Source organism: Pantherophis guttatus, chromosome 4 (genome assembly GCF_059756535.1).
Source record: "Pantherophis guttatus breed Tessera chromosome 4, ASM5975653v1, whole genome shotgun sequence".
Classification (NCBI taxonomy): Eukaryota; Metazoa; Chordata; class Lepidosauria; order Squamata; family Colubridae; genus Pantherophis; species Pantherophis guttatus.
The window spans coordinates 78,441,978-78,455,160 of NC_142066.1; the positions used below are offsets into that span (position 1 = coordinate 78,441,978).

The following is a 13,183-nucleotide window of genomic DNA, read 5'->3' on the forward strand; positions in this document are numbered from 1 at the left end:
CATTTTAATTTTTACATCTTTCTTATATGGATCTTTCTGGAGTTCCTTTTCAAATCTTTTTAAATCATCTGTCAATATTTTAAGAGTTTGTCTTTTCTTCATATTTCTTTTCCTTGTATAGTCTATAATTAGTCCTCTGGCAAAGGCCTTCATTGTATCCCAACGATTTTTTATCGATGTTTTTTTTTTATTTTCCTTAAAGAAAAAATCCAGCTCTAGTTGCATTTTCTGTATAAAGTCTTTCTCTTTTAGTATTGTGTTATTTAATGTCCATCTAGATCTACCTTTTCGCCCTTTCCAGATAGCAATCACCGGGTTGTGGTCCGCCCATAAGTTGGTGTCTATTTTCAATATTCAAGGTCAAATCCATTATTGTCCATATCATATCTAGTCTGGACCAGGATGAATGTCTATCAGAGTAGAAAGTATATTGTCTGTTTTTCCCATTTCTCTCCCTCCAGATATCTTTCAAATTTATTTCCTGTCATTTTAAAAAAGGTTCTCGGCAGTACTTTTCTACTATGTCTTGTTATTTTGTGTGTTTTGTAGTCCAGTTCCTCATCCACAATTCCGTTAAAGTCTCCCATCATGCAAACATTCTCATACTCCATTTCAATTATTTTATTATGTAGTTTTCTATAAAAATCACTTTGATTGTTATTAGGAGCGTAAATTGCTACTAAAAGTATTTTTATATTATTATCAATTATTTCCACCATCAGAATTCTACCTTCTGGTCGACGTATTTCTGCTCTGCCATTAATACATTTCTAATATATAGAGCAACTTTTTTCAAGGCCTTATCACGGACAGCCTGAAGAATTTGTGCCTTGATTGATTTTTTAGTAAATCTTATATGTACTTCTCTTGGGAGCCTATTACACATTTCATATCCAGTGTAAACTCGATAAATTTCATCAATTCCTTCCATCATCTTCTCTTTGGTAACTTCTAAGACATCAGCTAGCATCGTATTCATAATCTCAGCTAAGTTCTTCCCTTTTTCTTCTTCCACGTTTTGAAATCTTAAGTAAAATTCTGCTTTGTCCATCTCCCATCCAATTAGGCCAGATGTTCCTTGTTCAACTTCTCCCAATCTATTCTCAATTTCCTTCATTTTTTCTTCTTTTTGGTCATCTTTTTGCTCTAACTTAACCAGTATTTCTTCATATTTAGACATTGTTTGTTGTATATTTTCGTCTGTTTTAAGCAGTTGTTGTTCTATCCTCTGAACTTTTTCATCTGTCTTCAACAGTTGCTGTTCCATCCTTTGTTGTTGTTGTTCCATTCTTTGAAGTGTTTGTAGGATCATTTGTGTCTATGATTCCTTCTCTTTCTCTTGTTGCAACATTGCCTGGATGCAGCGTTGGCCTCCTGACGGTGAAGAAGATGGTGTAGTTGCTGCGGCTCCCACTGTTGCTACTTTTCTACTCATTTTGTAGATAGAAAGGCAATAAGGAGAAAAAAGAAAAAAAGAAAAGAAAAAAGATTCAAAAAGGAAAAAAAAAGGAAAAAGAAAAACAATCAATTCAAAATCTTCAGTTTCTTCCAAACCTTAATCCTTTAAATGTGGGAAGGGAAGAAGAAAAAAAGAAAAGAAAAAGAAGAGACCAAAAGTAAAAATACAAAAACAAAAGTAAAAAACAACAAATCTTCAGGCTCTGGCTTGCCTTAATCCAATACTGTTATGTCAAAATTTTAGAAGCAAAAAAATAATAATATATAAAATGAAAATATAATAATTAAAAAAGAAAAAGAAAGAGCCAAAAAAGAGAGAGAGAAAAGGAAGATATAATCCTTTTAATATTCAGAAAGCATACAGAGAGTGATATTTTGGTCTAACCACAATATTAAAAGGAAAAGCTAAAGATGTCAAGTAGCAGTTCCAAAAAGAGTCAAGGTCTTCTTATAGTATTTCAAGACTTCTGCTTCAGCTTCAAATAGTGCCAACACCCACACCTGTATAAATAATACAGATAAGCCACTTTCTCAGATATTCACTTTATCAGCCTTGCAGGACAGCCTCTTTATTTTGACTACAATGTAACTCTAAACTGCTACTTGAATAAACATGTAGACAAAGTTTCAAAGAACATCGGATAAAATTCTTGATACAGTGAAAACTGTCCCCATCTGTATTTTATCATAGACAGACAGAGATGATAGATAATAAATAGATAGATAGATGATAGATAGATAGATAGATAGATAGATAGATAGATAGATAGATAGATATAGTAAAATGTATCTAATTGTTGTTTTAATTATTTTAAATATTTAAATAAAAGTTTTAATGGGAAAATGCTGTCAGTGGAGTTTTAATAAAGAATTAAAAAGATTCAGAGAGAGGGATTACTGTTGAAAATATCATTAAAATCACAGCACAGAAATCATGGTACAAAAAAACAAATATTCCAGATTGCAGTTTTTCTTTCATTTTTATTCAGGTTAATGGAGGCTTGAAGCAAGCTGTTTTTCAAATGTGTTTCATTTTCTTAAGTTTTACACAGCAATGTTCACATATAAATATGCCCTTCTATTTTGTGTTATTCTCAGGAATGCCTGAATACATCCTTAACAATACCCCAGGTTGGCCTGCACTATTTAAGGTTTTTACTATCCTTGAAGCATATCTTAATCAGAAAGACTAAAGACACTTGAGGGTCTGAAGAAAATTGAAGGAAAAAGTGATATCCTATTACTTTTCTAATACATGTAGTCAGAAAATGTTTTCTATTATTCCAAATAACTATGGGATGTTTTAGCCAAATGATTTCTGTGCTATTGGATTGCTTTCTTGAAATCTGGGTCTATTCATAACACATGATCTTTCTTATTAGGTACACCTATGACCAACGCTATAGAAAGGCCCTTGAAATTTACCTCACACTGAGACATAAAGATGTTTTCCAGCTGATCCACAAACACAATCTTTTCAGTTCCATCAGGGACAAAATTGTTCTACTAATGGAATTTGATTCAGAGGTATGATGTATTTCAAGTTATGTGTTAACACTTTTTTCTCTTTAAGAATGCTTGCAGATAAAAATAAACTGAGTTTAACAATCTGAACTTTTTATTATGATATCTGAGAAAGATAGATTAGTTATACAGTCACATAATTGTTACTAACAATAATGCTTGCTTTTTCTAAAATATCTTAGAAGTGGAAAAACTGCATTGGATTAAGGAAAAGGAATAATATTATATTAGGAGAAGACTCTTCATTTTTCTGATCTTAATCCATAATTGTCATATAAATTGAAACAGCAAAATGGTAAAAAAATATAGCCTAGTCCATTAACAATTTTAAATAATAAGCATTTTCTTAAAGAATCCAATATTTTCAAATGAAGATGAGGGATAGTGAGCCAAGCTGTTTAATGGTGAGGAAAACATGTTAATTTAGCACACAGATGCAGCATGAATCTTTTCATTCTGTTCTTTTTGCTGTTGGCTAATCTGTTTGTAAACATTCTTCTATTATAACTTGATTCAAGAGATAACAATTCTAGTTTTCCTGCAGACTGTCCATTCCCTCCCCAGTATTGCTACTCCTGAGAGAATTAAAATAGCTGAACTCAAGTGACAGAAATGTCAGATTACAGTGACTTTTTCAAGTTCTTAATATAGATCCCAGTATTCCTCTTTAGCACTGGTAAAAGTTGGTATGGGTAATCCCTTGGATATGAGGGTTCCTTCATTTTCACCAGAATTTTCACCAGAATGAATTTATTCAGAAAGGGTATTTATGTTAGAAATTCAAAACTGCAATCAAAAACAGGCCTCTGTAGCCATGTGACTTGGATTCAGTCACTGCTGCAGTGGCCGCCATTTTTAACTCTGTCTTGCCTGAGCTGTTCAGGGTTATGATGCAATTTCCAGAAGTCGACAGGGTTTTTTGGTCCCTGATCACATGGCCAAACAAGATTTGCTGATTTTTGCAGCCAGCCTGGCTCCGAGGTTTTTTGGGGTTTTTTGGGTGTGCTGTGTATAGGATCAGCTGCTGACTGGGTTTGAGAACTAGACTGCTAGAATTGCTCCTGTAAATATTTTAAAATATTCTCGTTTGTTACTCTATTGTTGAAAGAAATACCCATCTGGTTCACTTCCAAGCTAGGAGAAAGACACTGGAAATATGGAGGCTGATTAGAAAGATCGTTTAATGATGAAGCAAAACCACATGGGTTTGTGGTTCTGGGCAGCTGACAAAATGGAGTTGAGAGTGGGTGGCTTTTATACCTTCTTTTGGGCTTTACACTTGAGCTTCCTGTTCCTGTGCAAGAACATGTATTCTATTGGCTGTTGTCAGATTCTATGGAGGGGTCATGTAGGAATTATATAGGCGTCATAGCTGGCTCTATAGGCAAAAGAGCTAGCAAATCCCAGGTGTTTGTCTGAGCTCCCAAGTTTGGTTGAAGTTTAGACTGCTTTGAGATGATGCAATGACTGAAATACCCTTAGGAGATTGTGCAATGTAGTGATCTCTGTGTCTTCTGCTAAATGGTAGCAGGTTAATCTTATTATGTCCTGAAGGATCATATCCTGTTCTTAATTCCATCACCCTGGAGCTGAAGGTCTTTTGTTTTGTAGATAGTCTGGCCCAGTCTTTCTTAAAGGGCACAAAATATCTGCTGGGGGCGGGGCTATTAAGAAAGACTGAGTCTGCTTTCTGTCTTTAAAAAAAAACCATGCTTCTCCATTAGAATATATAATATTCTGCCTTTTTAATATTTTCTGAAATATTTCATTCTTCTGGAGGGTGGGTGCTGACTTTCTACACTATAGTACAGTACTGTTTGTAAGAACTGCTCTGCTTCTTTTTAAGTACTTTGTAAAATGTAGTATTGTGTTTGTAAGTACAGTTCTTTCAAAGATAAAGTTTGTTTGCATTTGCTTTGAAACTGCTTATAGAAATGCTAGCCAGAATCTTAGGCTAAAATCTACTACTGTGTTTCCCTGAAAAAACCTACCCAGAAAATAAGCCCTAGCATGGTTTTTCATGCTGCTCGTAATATAAGCCCAACCCTCAAAATAAACCCTAGTTAAGCGGAGGCTGGGGCAATAGGCATGGCCAGCACAGGAAGCGGCAAGCACTCAGGCCGCTGGAGCTCATAGCTTTTGTTTGGGACTCTTCTGTCCCTTCCCAGGGAGGGGTTATGCTTAGCAGCTCTCCCACACACACACACACACAGAGAGAGCTACAGTGAGCCCTCTGCTTGGTCTGCCCTGGCCGTCCACAGGAAGAGTGGCTGCTGTTGGCTCATCTCCTTTCCCATGGTCAGTGGCGGAGGCTCCATTGTAGCAAAGCAGATGGTTGGGCCTGCTCTGCTTGGCCCCGTCTAAGCGTGGAGAAGCCGGATCTCCCATCACTGTTCGGGTAGGCCCTGCTTTGGCAGTGGCCAAGCAGGGCCACCTGCCCATTCCTGGGCTCCCACGTGCCTTGCACTCCCTTTCCACCGGTCCCACAGATGACAGAGAAGCATGTTAGACAAGGCCCAACCGGGCTACCTGCCCCGGCTGCACTTGCCTTAGCTTCAGCAGTAGCGGTCCACAGTGTCCAGGCCACAGGCTGGCACTCACCAGCCCAAACGTGGTGGCAGGCGAGGCAGCACGGATGGTACAACACTACCAGAAGCAGGAGGGTACTCTGGAGGTCGTAGATCTGGGCCAATTTGCCCCGCGCTAGACAGGAGTAGCTCAGAAGGGTGTCCGAGAGCGGCACTGGCAGGAGGGCGAAGAACCCCTGGAAGGCAGCAGCAGCACGGGCAGCCAGCAGCCGAGAAGTGTTCTAGCCATAGCAGGGCCAACAGGCAGGGCGGGCAGAGGCTGGGACACACTGAGAGGTTGGCCCTTTATGGCCGCAGGCAAGCAGACGGTAGGACAGAGAGGGCAGGACTGGCGGTAGTAGCGCTCCTACTCCCATCAGCCCCCACACTCGCCACCTCCTGTACATGAAAAAAATAAGATATCCTTCAAAAATAAACCCTCATGCCTCTTTTGGAGGGGAAAAATATTTTTGGGGAAAGACAGTACCATTCACATTTCCTAAGTATTTTCTTTAGTGGCTGATTTAGGTTGTATGAACCAGGTTTTTTATAGCTATCAAGCATCAGCTATGTGAACTCGTAGTGAACTTCAGTACTCAGGTATTTAACTGTAGGTCACAATTGATGGTGGGTTGTTTTTTCATGAATGGATGATTATTTTCACTCCTAGCAACTGTCTGGACATGTATCTATGCTTTTCTTGACAAGATTTTTGAAAGTGATTTGCCCTTGCCTTCTTCCAAGGGCTGAGAGAGACCTAAGGACCCAAGATCTTGCACCTGGCTTTGTGCCTAAAACAGGACTATAACTCACAATATCCTGCTTTTTAGCTTAGTGCCAGTTTATTACATCAAACTGGCTCTCCTTAAGCAATAATAGAATCCCATCTTTACCATCTAATTTTGCTCCAGTATTTGTACCATTCTTCTTCCTGAGTGTGTGCGACTACCATCATGGCACAGATATGTCATTTTTCTTCAACACAGCTTGTCAGAATCTGTAGATATTTATAAATAGTTAACGTTTTGACTCTTGTCTATCTGTTCACTATCATGGACTTCTTTTTTTCCTTTAGAAAGCCGTTGACATGTTTTTGGATAATGAAGACAAAATCTCTGTGAGTTTAAGCATCTAATTATGTTATTGTTGGATGATTGCCCATCCCCTTTTATAAATAATATCTAAGTAATTTGCCACAAAAACAATCAAGTCTTAAATCTTAATGCTCTTTGGTTTAGATTGATAAAGTTGTGGAAGAATTGAAAGATAGGCCAGAATTGCAGCATGTGGTAAGTATATTAGTTTGTTCTTTGTCTTAACATATAAAAGCATAAATGCTTCTATACAGTGGCACAACGGTATAGTTCAATTTTAGCAACAGAGGTACTATAGTGGTAGAGAATACTTTAAAGATAGAAATTGAACCACACTTATTAAAGAAAAACACATGGTTAACCAAGAGAATCCACTGGGGCCTGTCTGACATAAGTTATGCTAATTTTATCACATTATAGTGTCTAAATGGGAAACCCTCAAGTTAAGTTTAGTTCCTGAAAATGTCCATGCTGTTTTCTTGTCAACAATGTAAAGACAGTTTGCAATTGACTGACTTCTGGATTTTTTAAATTTTCCCTAATGAATCTGGGATTTTTATGTTGATCTCAAAATCTTAACCAGATTTGACCCTGCTTAATATATTGTGGATCAGCCTAGGTTGCTGCCAGTTTTTCTGCTTACTAAATTCCATAATATATTAGCCAGTTATAGCACAGACCATCCTTCCCTAATCCTACAGATGGTTAGTTATTCAGCTAGTTATTCTGGTTGATATAGAAGCTTAGTTCATCACATCATAAATCATTGGGATGGGGAAGACTAGTGTTCCAACACACCTTCCTTTCCCCATTTTCCTCCATTAGTCATGTGAGCTGTGTTGGGCTGAGTAAGTGACTGGCCCAAAGTCATCTAGTTGGCTTTCATGAATAAGACATATTATTTATATTTATATTATATTTTATAACATTAAATATTATGAAATATGAATGTATTGTATTGTCCTGTATTGAACTATTTTATATTAATATTAATACTTATATCATACCATGCCATGCCATGCCATACCATACCATACTATTATTACATTTGTATTAACCCTGAACTTTTCAGGAATATTGCAAAATCTGTTTGGGTAAACTAATCTTTAATACAAGAGCTTGAGAATCACATAATATATAATTTCAGTAAATGATTGTTCTTGGCCTTATATTTGTAAAAAAAAAATTCTTTTTCATTTTTTTACACAAACACACACATACATATTACATCAATCCTTCTGTGTGTCATCTCGGTGTTTCTTCAGTAACTTCTTTTTTTTAATTATTCTTCCTATCTTCATTTCTTCCCTTACAACCATGATGGCGAACCTATGGCACCGGTGCCACAGATGGCATGCGGAATCATATCTGTGGGCATGCGAGCGTTGCCCTAAGTCAGCTCCGCCAGCTGATTTTCGGACCTTCCGGGCCCACTGGAAATCGGGAAACAGGCTGTTTCCAGCTTCCGGGTAGGTGGGGAAGGCCGTTTTTGCCCTCCGCAGGCTCCTAGAAAGGCTCTGAAGTCTGGGGAGGGTGAAAAACTGACCTTCCGGTCCTACCGGAAGTCGGGAAACAGGCCGTTTCCAGTCTCCGGAGGTGGGGTGGGGAAGGCTGTTTTTGCCCTCTCCAGGCTCCAAGAAAGCCTCTGGAGCCTGGGAAGGGTGAAAAACAGGCCTACTGGGCCCACTGTGCCATCACATGCCAAAAGCAGGGGGAGTGCGGGGGGGAGGGTCATGTGCGCATGCACGGGGGGATTGTGATGCATTTAATTATGGGTGTGGGCACGCGCACGTGCGAACCCCCCCTGCTCCCCCCACTTTTGGCATGCGACAGCAAAAAGGTTAGCCATCACTGCCTTATAATTTCCATTTCTCTATTACAATATTTCTCCCCAAATACAATACATTTAATATAATATTCTCCTATTTTGTTATCAAAATCCTTATCTATTTCTCTTTTCCATCCAATCAAAATTTCCCCCATATCTTAAAATATTCCATATCTTCTCTCTCTTTAATCATCAAGGTTAATCTATTCATTTCTGCACAGTCTAATTTTTTTTTAATTACTTCCCCTTCCAACGGGGTTTTTTCTACTTTCCATCTATGTGCAAATACTATCCTAACTGCAGTTATTATATGAATAATCAAACATACATTTTCTTTACTAATTTTCTCTGGTAGGATACCCAGTAAGAACAGCTCCGGTTTTAAATCAATATGTTGTTGGGTCATTTCCTCTAACCAAATCTTAATTCTGTTCCAATGGACTCGAGCTTCTGAACATATCCACCATATATGATAATAAGATCCTGGTTTTTGATGGCATTTCCAACATTTAGCTGATTTGTCTTTAAACATTTTTGCCAATTTTTCAGGGAGCATATGCCATTTGTAAAACATTTTATATTGATTCTCTTTGTATTCAATGGACATTGTTAGTTTATAATTCCTTTCCTATAACTGTTGCCATCTATCGAAAGCAATTGAGTATCTGCAATTTTTTGCCCTAGCAATCATTATTTCCTTTACTTGTTCTTCTTCTAATTCCATACTAAATAGAAAATTATAATTTTTTTGATTATTTTATCCTCTGTTCCCATGAGTATCCTATCCAGATCTGTCATTTCTAAATAAAAGCCATATACTTAGATCTTTTTCATATCTTGCTTGTATTTGCATATACATATACCAGTCTATTACAATCCCTTGTTTTTCCAGTTCTTGTTTCCCTTTCAGTTCCCCCTTATCTGTAAGTAAATCTTTATATCTAAAAATCTTTCCAAAATTAACCATGTTTGGGTGTATCAATCCTTCTATTGTTGATAAACATATTGGAATTTTCAAATAGTATTTATCTCTAACTTTCTCCCACACTAATAACAATGCATTTCTTACATAATGTCTATGAAAATACATATGTATCTTACTTTTGCCATACCATAAGAATGCATGCCATCCCAATTGCAAATCATGTCCTTCCAAAGTTAGTAATCTTGTATTTCTTAATTCAATCCATTCCTTCATCCAAGTCAATGCTGCTGCCTGATAATATAATTCCTAGTTCAGCAGTCCAAAACCTGCCCTTACTTTTGCATCTTGTAACATCTTTATATTAATTCTCGCCTTTTTCCCCTGCCAGTTAAACTTCCTCATTATTTTGTTGAGGTGTTGAAAATAGGTCTTTTCAGTTTTTATTGGAATTGTCTGGAATAAAAATAATAATCTCAGTAATATTTTCATTTTGATTATTGCAATCTTCCCCATGAGTGATAACTGCAAGGTTTCTCATTTTTCCAAATCTTTCTCAATTTGTCTTTTTAAGTTATAATAATTGTCCTCTTTTATCACTGCACATCTTGAAGTTAGTTGTATTCCTAAATATCTTACTTTTTTCACAATTTGTATGTCTAATTTTTCCATTAATTCCCTTCTTTTTTTTCTGTTATATTTTTCACCAATATTTTTGTTTTTGTTTTTTATTTATTTATTTTTAAACCTGCAACCTCTCCATATTCTTCTATTTGTTTTAGTAATTTAGGTCCTGTCTTTTGTGGTTTTCCACAATAAATATTAAATCACCCACAAAGGCTTGTAATTTATATTCCTCTTTTTTAATTTTCATCCCTTTTATTTCTTCATTCCGTCTTATATTTCTATTTAACACTTCTAAAGTCAATACGAATAACAGTGGGGATAGCGGACATCCTTGCCTTGTTCCTTTTGTTATATTAACTTTTTCTGTCATCTCTCCATTCACCATTATCTTGGCTGATTTGTTTGTTATATATTGTTTTTATAGTGCTCATGAATCTCTCCCCAAAATCCATTATTTGTAATTGCTTTATCATAAACTGCCAGATCACATTATCAAAAGCTTTCTGTGCATCGAGAAATATCATCGCCATTTGTTTTTCTGAGTCTGTCTCATAATACTCCAAAGTATTCAAAACTATCCTCATATTATCTCTAATTTGCGTTTTAGGTAAGAACCCATTTTGATCCATATGAATAAATTCATTTAATAGTCTCTTTAGCCTGTTTGCCATTATTGAAGCAAAAATCTTATAATTCACATTTAACAATGAAATCGGTCTATAGTTTTTTATTAATTACAAATCTGAATCTTCTTTAGGTATGAATGTTCTTGGCCTTATATTTGATGAGAAAATGCCCTCAAGTAGCAGTTCCAGTAAAGGGTCTCTTGGTCACAGTGTACTAAAGTGTACTTACAGTACTTTCATGGACATTCATCTGGAGCTGCTATTTTTAGCCATCACACCTGCATGTACCACTTTCTTGGAATTGAGATATTTGTGAAGAAAAATTAGCAGGTTGTGGAAAGCTAAATTAAATCTCTACATAGAACACATTATTCTACATATGTAAATTCTACATAAACCAGAGAGGCCACCTTTGTGCAAAATAATTAATAGACACAGGTTTGACATCAGGACTCAAAACAAGGACAGAGTAATAACAGAGCATTGCAACTTCTCAGAAAGTCCATTACGGATCTCAAAGTAACTATTTTTGGAGAATAGAATAGAATAGAATAGAATAGAATAGAATAGAATAGAATAGAGAGTGGGACGGGATCTTGGAGGTCTTCTAGTCCAACCCCCTGCTTAGGCAGGAAACCGTACACCATTTCAGGCAAATGGTTATCCAACATCTTCTTAAAAACTTCCAGTGTTGGAACATTCACAACTTCTGGAGGCAAGTTGTTCGACTTACTAATTGTTCTAACTGTCAGGAAATTTCTCCTTAGATCTAAGTTGCTTTTCTCCTTGATTAGTTTCTATCCATTGCTTCTTGTCCTACCCTCAGGTGCTTTGGTGAATAGTTTGACTCCCTCTTCTTTGTGGCAGCCCCTGAGATATTGGAACACTGCTATTATATCTCCTCTAGTCCATCTTTTCATTAAACTAGACATACCCAGTTCCAGCAACTGTTCTTCATATGTTTTAGCCTCCAGTCCCCTAATCATCTTTATTGCTCTTCTCTGCACTCTTTCTAGAGTCTCAACATCTTTTTTACATTGTGGCGACCAAACCTGAATGCAGTATTCCAAGTGTGGCCTTACCAAGGCATTATAAAGTGGTATTAACACTTCATGTGGTCTTGATTCTATTACTCTATTTATGCAGCCTAGAACTGTGTTGGGTTTTTGACAGCTGCTGCACACTGCTGGCTCATATTTAAATGGTTGTCTACTAGGACTCCAAGATCCATCTCACAGTTACTACTATTGAGCAAGGTGCCACATATACTGTACTTTTTCTTGCCTAAATGTAGAACCTTACTTTTTTCACCATTGAATTTCATTTTGTTAGATAGTGCCAATGTTTAAGTCTGTCAAGACTTGAAGACTGTAGCTTAAGCCTATCATCTGGAGTGTTGGCTATTCCTGCCAGCTTGGTGTCATCTGCAAATTTGATGAGTTCCTCATCTATCCCCTCATCCATGTCATTGATGAAGATGTTGAAGAGTACTGGGCCTAAAACAGAGCCTTGGGGTACTCCACTGCTTACTTCCCTCCATGTAGATGCAGTTCCCTTGAGGACTACACGTTGATCAGCAAGTTACGAATCCATCTGGTGATGATGCTGTCTAACCCACATTTTTCTACTTTATCTAGTAGTAGGTTATGGTCTACTTTATCAAATGCCTTACTAAAGTCCAAGTAAATTATACCGACAGTATTCCCCTGGTCCACTAATTTTGGCACTTTGTCAAAGAATGCAATAAGATTAGTCTGGCATGATCTGTTTTTGACAAACCCATGTTGGCTTTTGGTTATTACTTTGTTTGCTTCTAGGTGTTTGCTGATTTGTTGCTTGATTGCTTTTCCAGACTCTTCCCTGGTATTGAGGTCAGGCTGATGGGTCTGTAGTTTCCTGGATCTTTTTTTTTTTTTTCCTTTTTTGAAGATGGGAACTACATCAGCTTTTTTCCAGTCCTCTGGCAGTTCCCCGGTGCTCCAGGATCTTTGAAAGATATAGTTCAGTGGTTCTGAGATCTCGTCTGCCAGTTCCTTCAGAACTTTGGGGTGTAATCCATCTGGTCCTGGTGATTTGAACTTGTCTAGGGTAGACAGAGGTTCACTTACCATTTTCTTCCCTATTTTAACTTGTGTTCCTAATCTGTTTTTTGTGGTGCTGTTTTTGATAGGTTGGATTGTTTTTTTTCCTTTGTGTAAAGACAGATGCAAAAAAGGAGTTAAGTAATTCTACTTTCTCTCTGTTGCTTGTCACCTTTTTGCCACTTTCTCCCAGCAATGGACCAATTGTTTCCTTGACTTTTTTCTTGTTTTTAACATGTTTTTTTGTTTATTTTTTACTTTTGTTGCAAGCCTTTATTCATTGTGAGCCTTAGCTTTCCTCACTTCATCTTTACACGTTCAGGCTATTTGCTGATATTCTGCCTTAGTTATTTGCCCCTCTTTCCACGTTTTATACTTGTCCTTTTTGTCTTTTAATTTGTCAGAGAGTTCTTTATGCAGCCATGCTGGTTTCTTTTGAGAGCTGTTATTTTTCTT

General features: G+C 37.0%; 1 protein-coding gene across 5 annotated transcripts in view; it reads left to right on the forward strand.

The window, feature by feature from the left end:
• VPS41 (VPS41 subunit of HOPS complex) overlaps positions 1-13,183 on the forward strand; it is a 326,442-nt gene that overhangs the window by 282,064 nt on the left and 31,195 nt on the right. For all 5 annotated transcript variants that reach the window (XM_034413658.2, XM_034413736.2, XM_087892430.1 and 2 more), the window contains 3 exons: positions 2,841-2,985; positions 6,625-6,666; positions 6,788-6,838. In XM_034413658.2, coding sequence (XP_034269549.1) covers positions 2,841-2,985; positions 6,625-6,666; positions 6,788-6,838 — 238 coding nt within the window. The remainder of the gene's footprint in view (positions 1-2,840; positions 2,986-6,624; positions 6,667-6,787; positions 6,839-13,183) is intronic.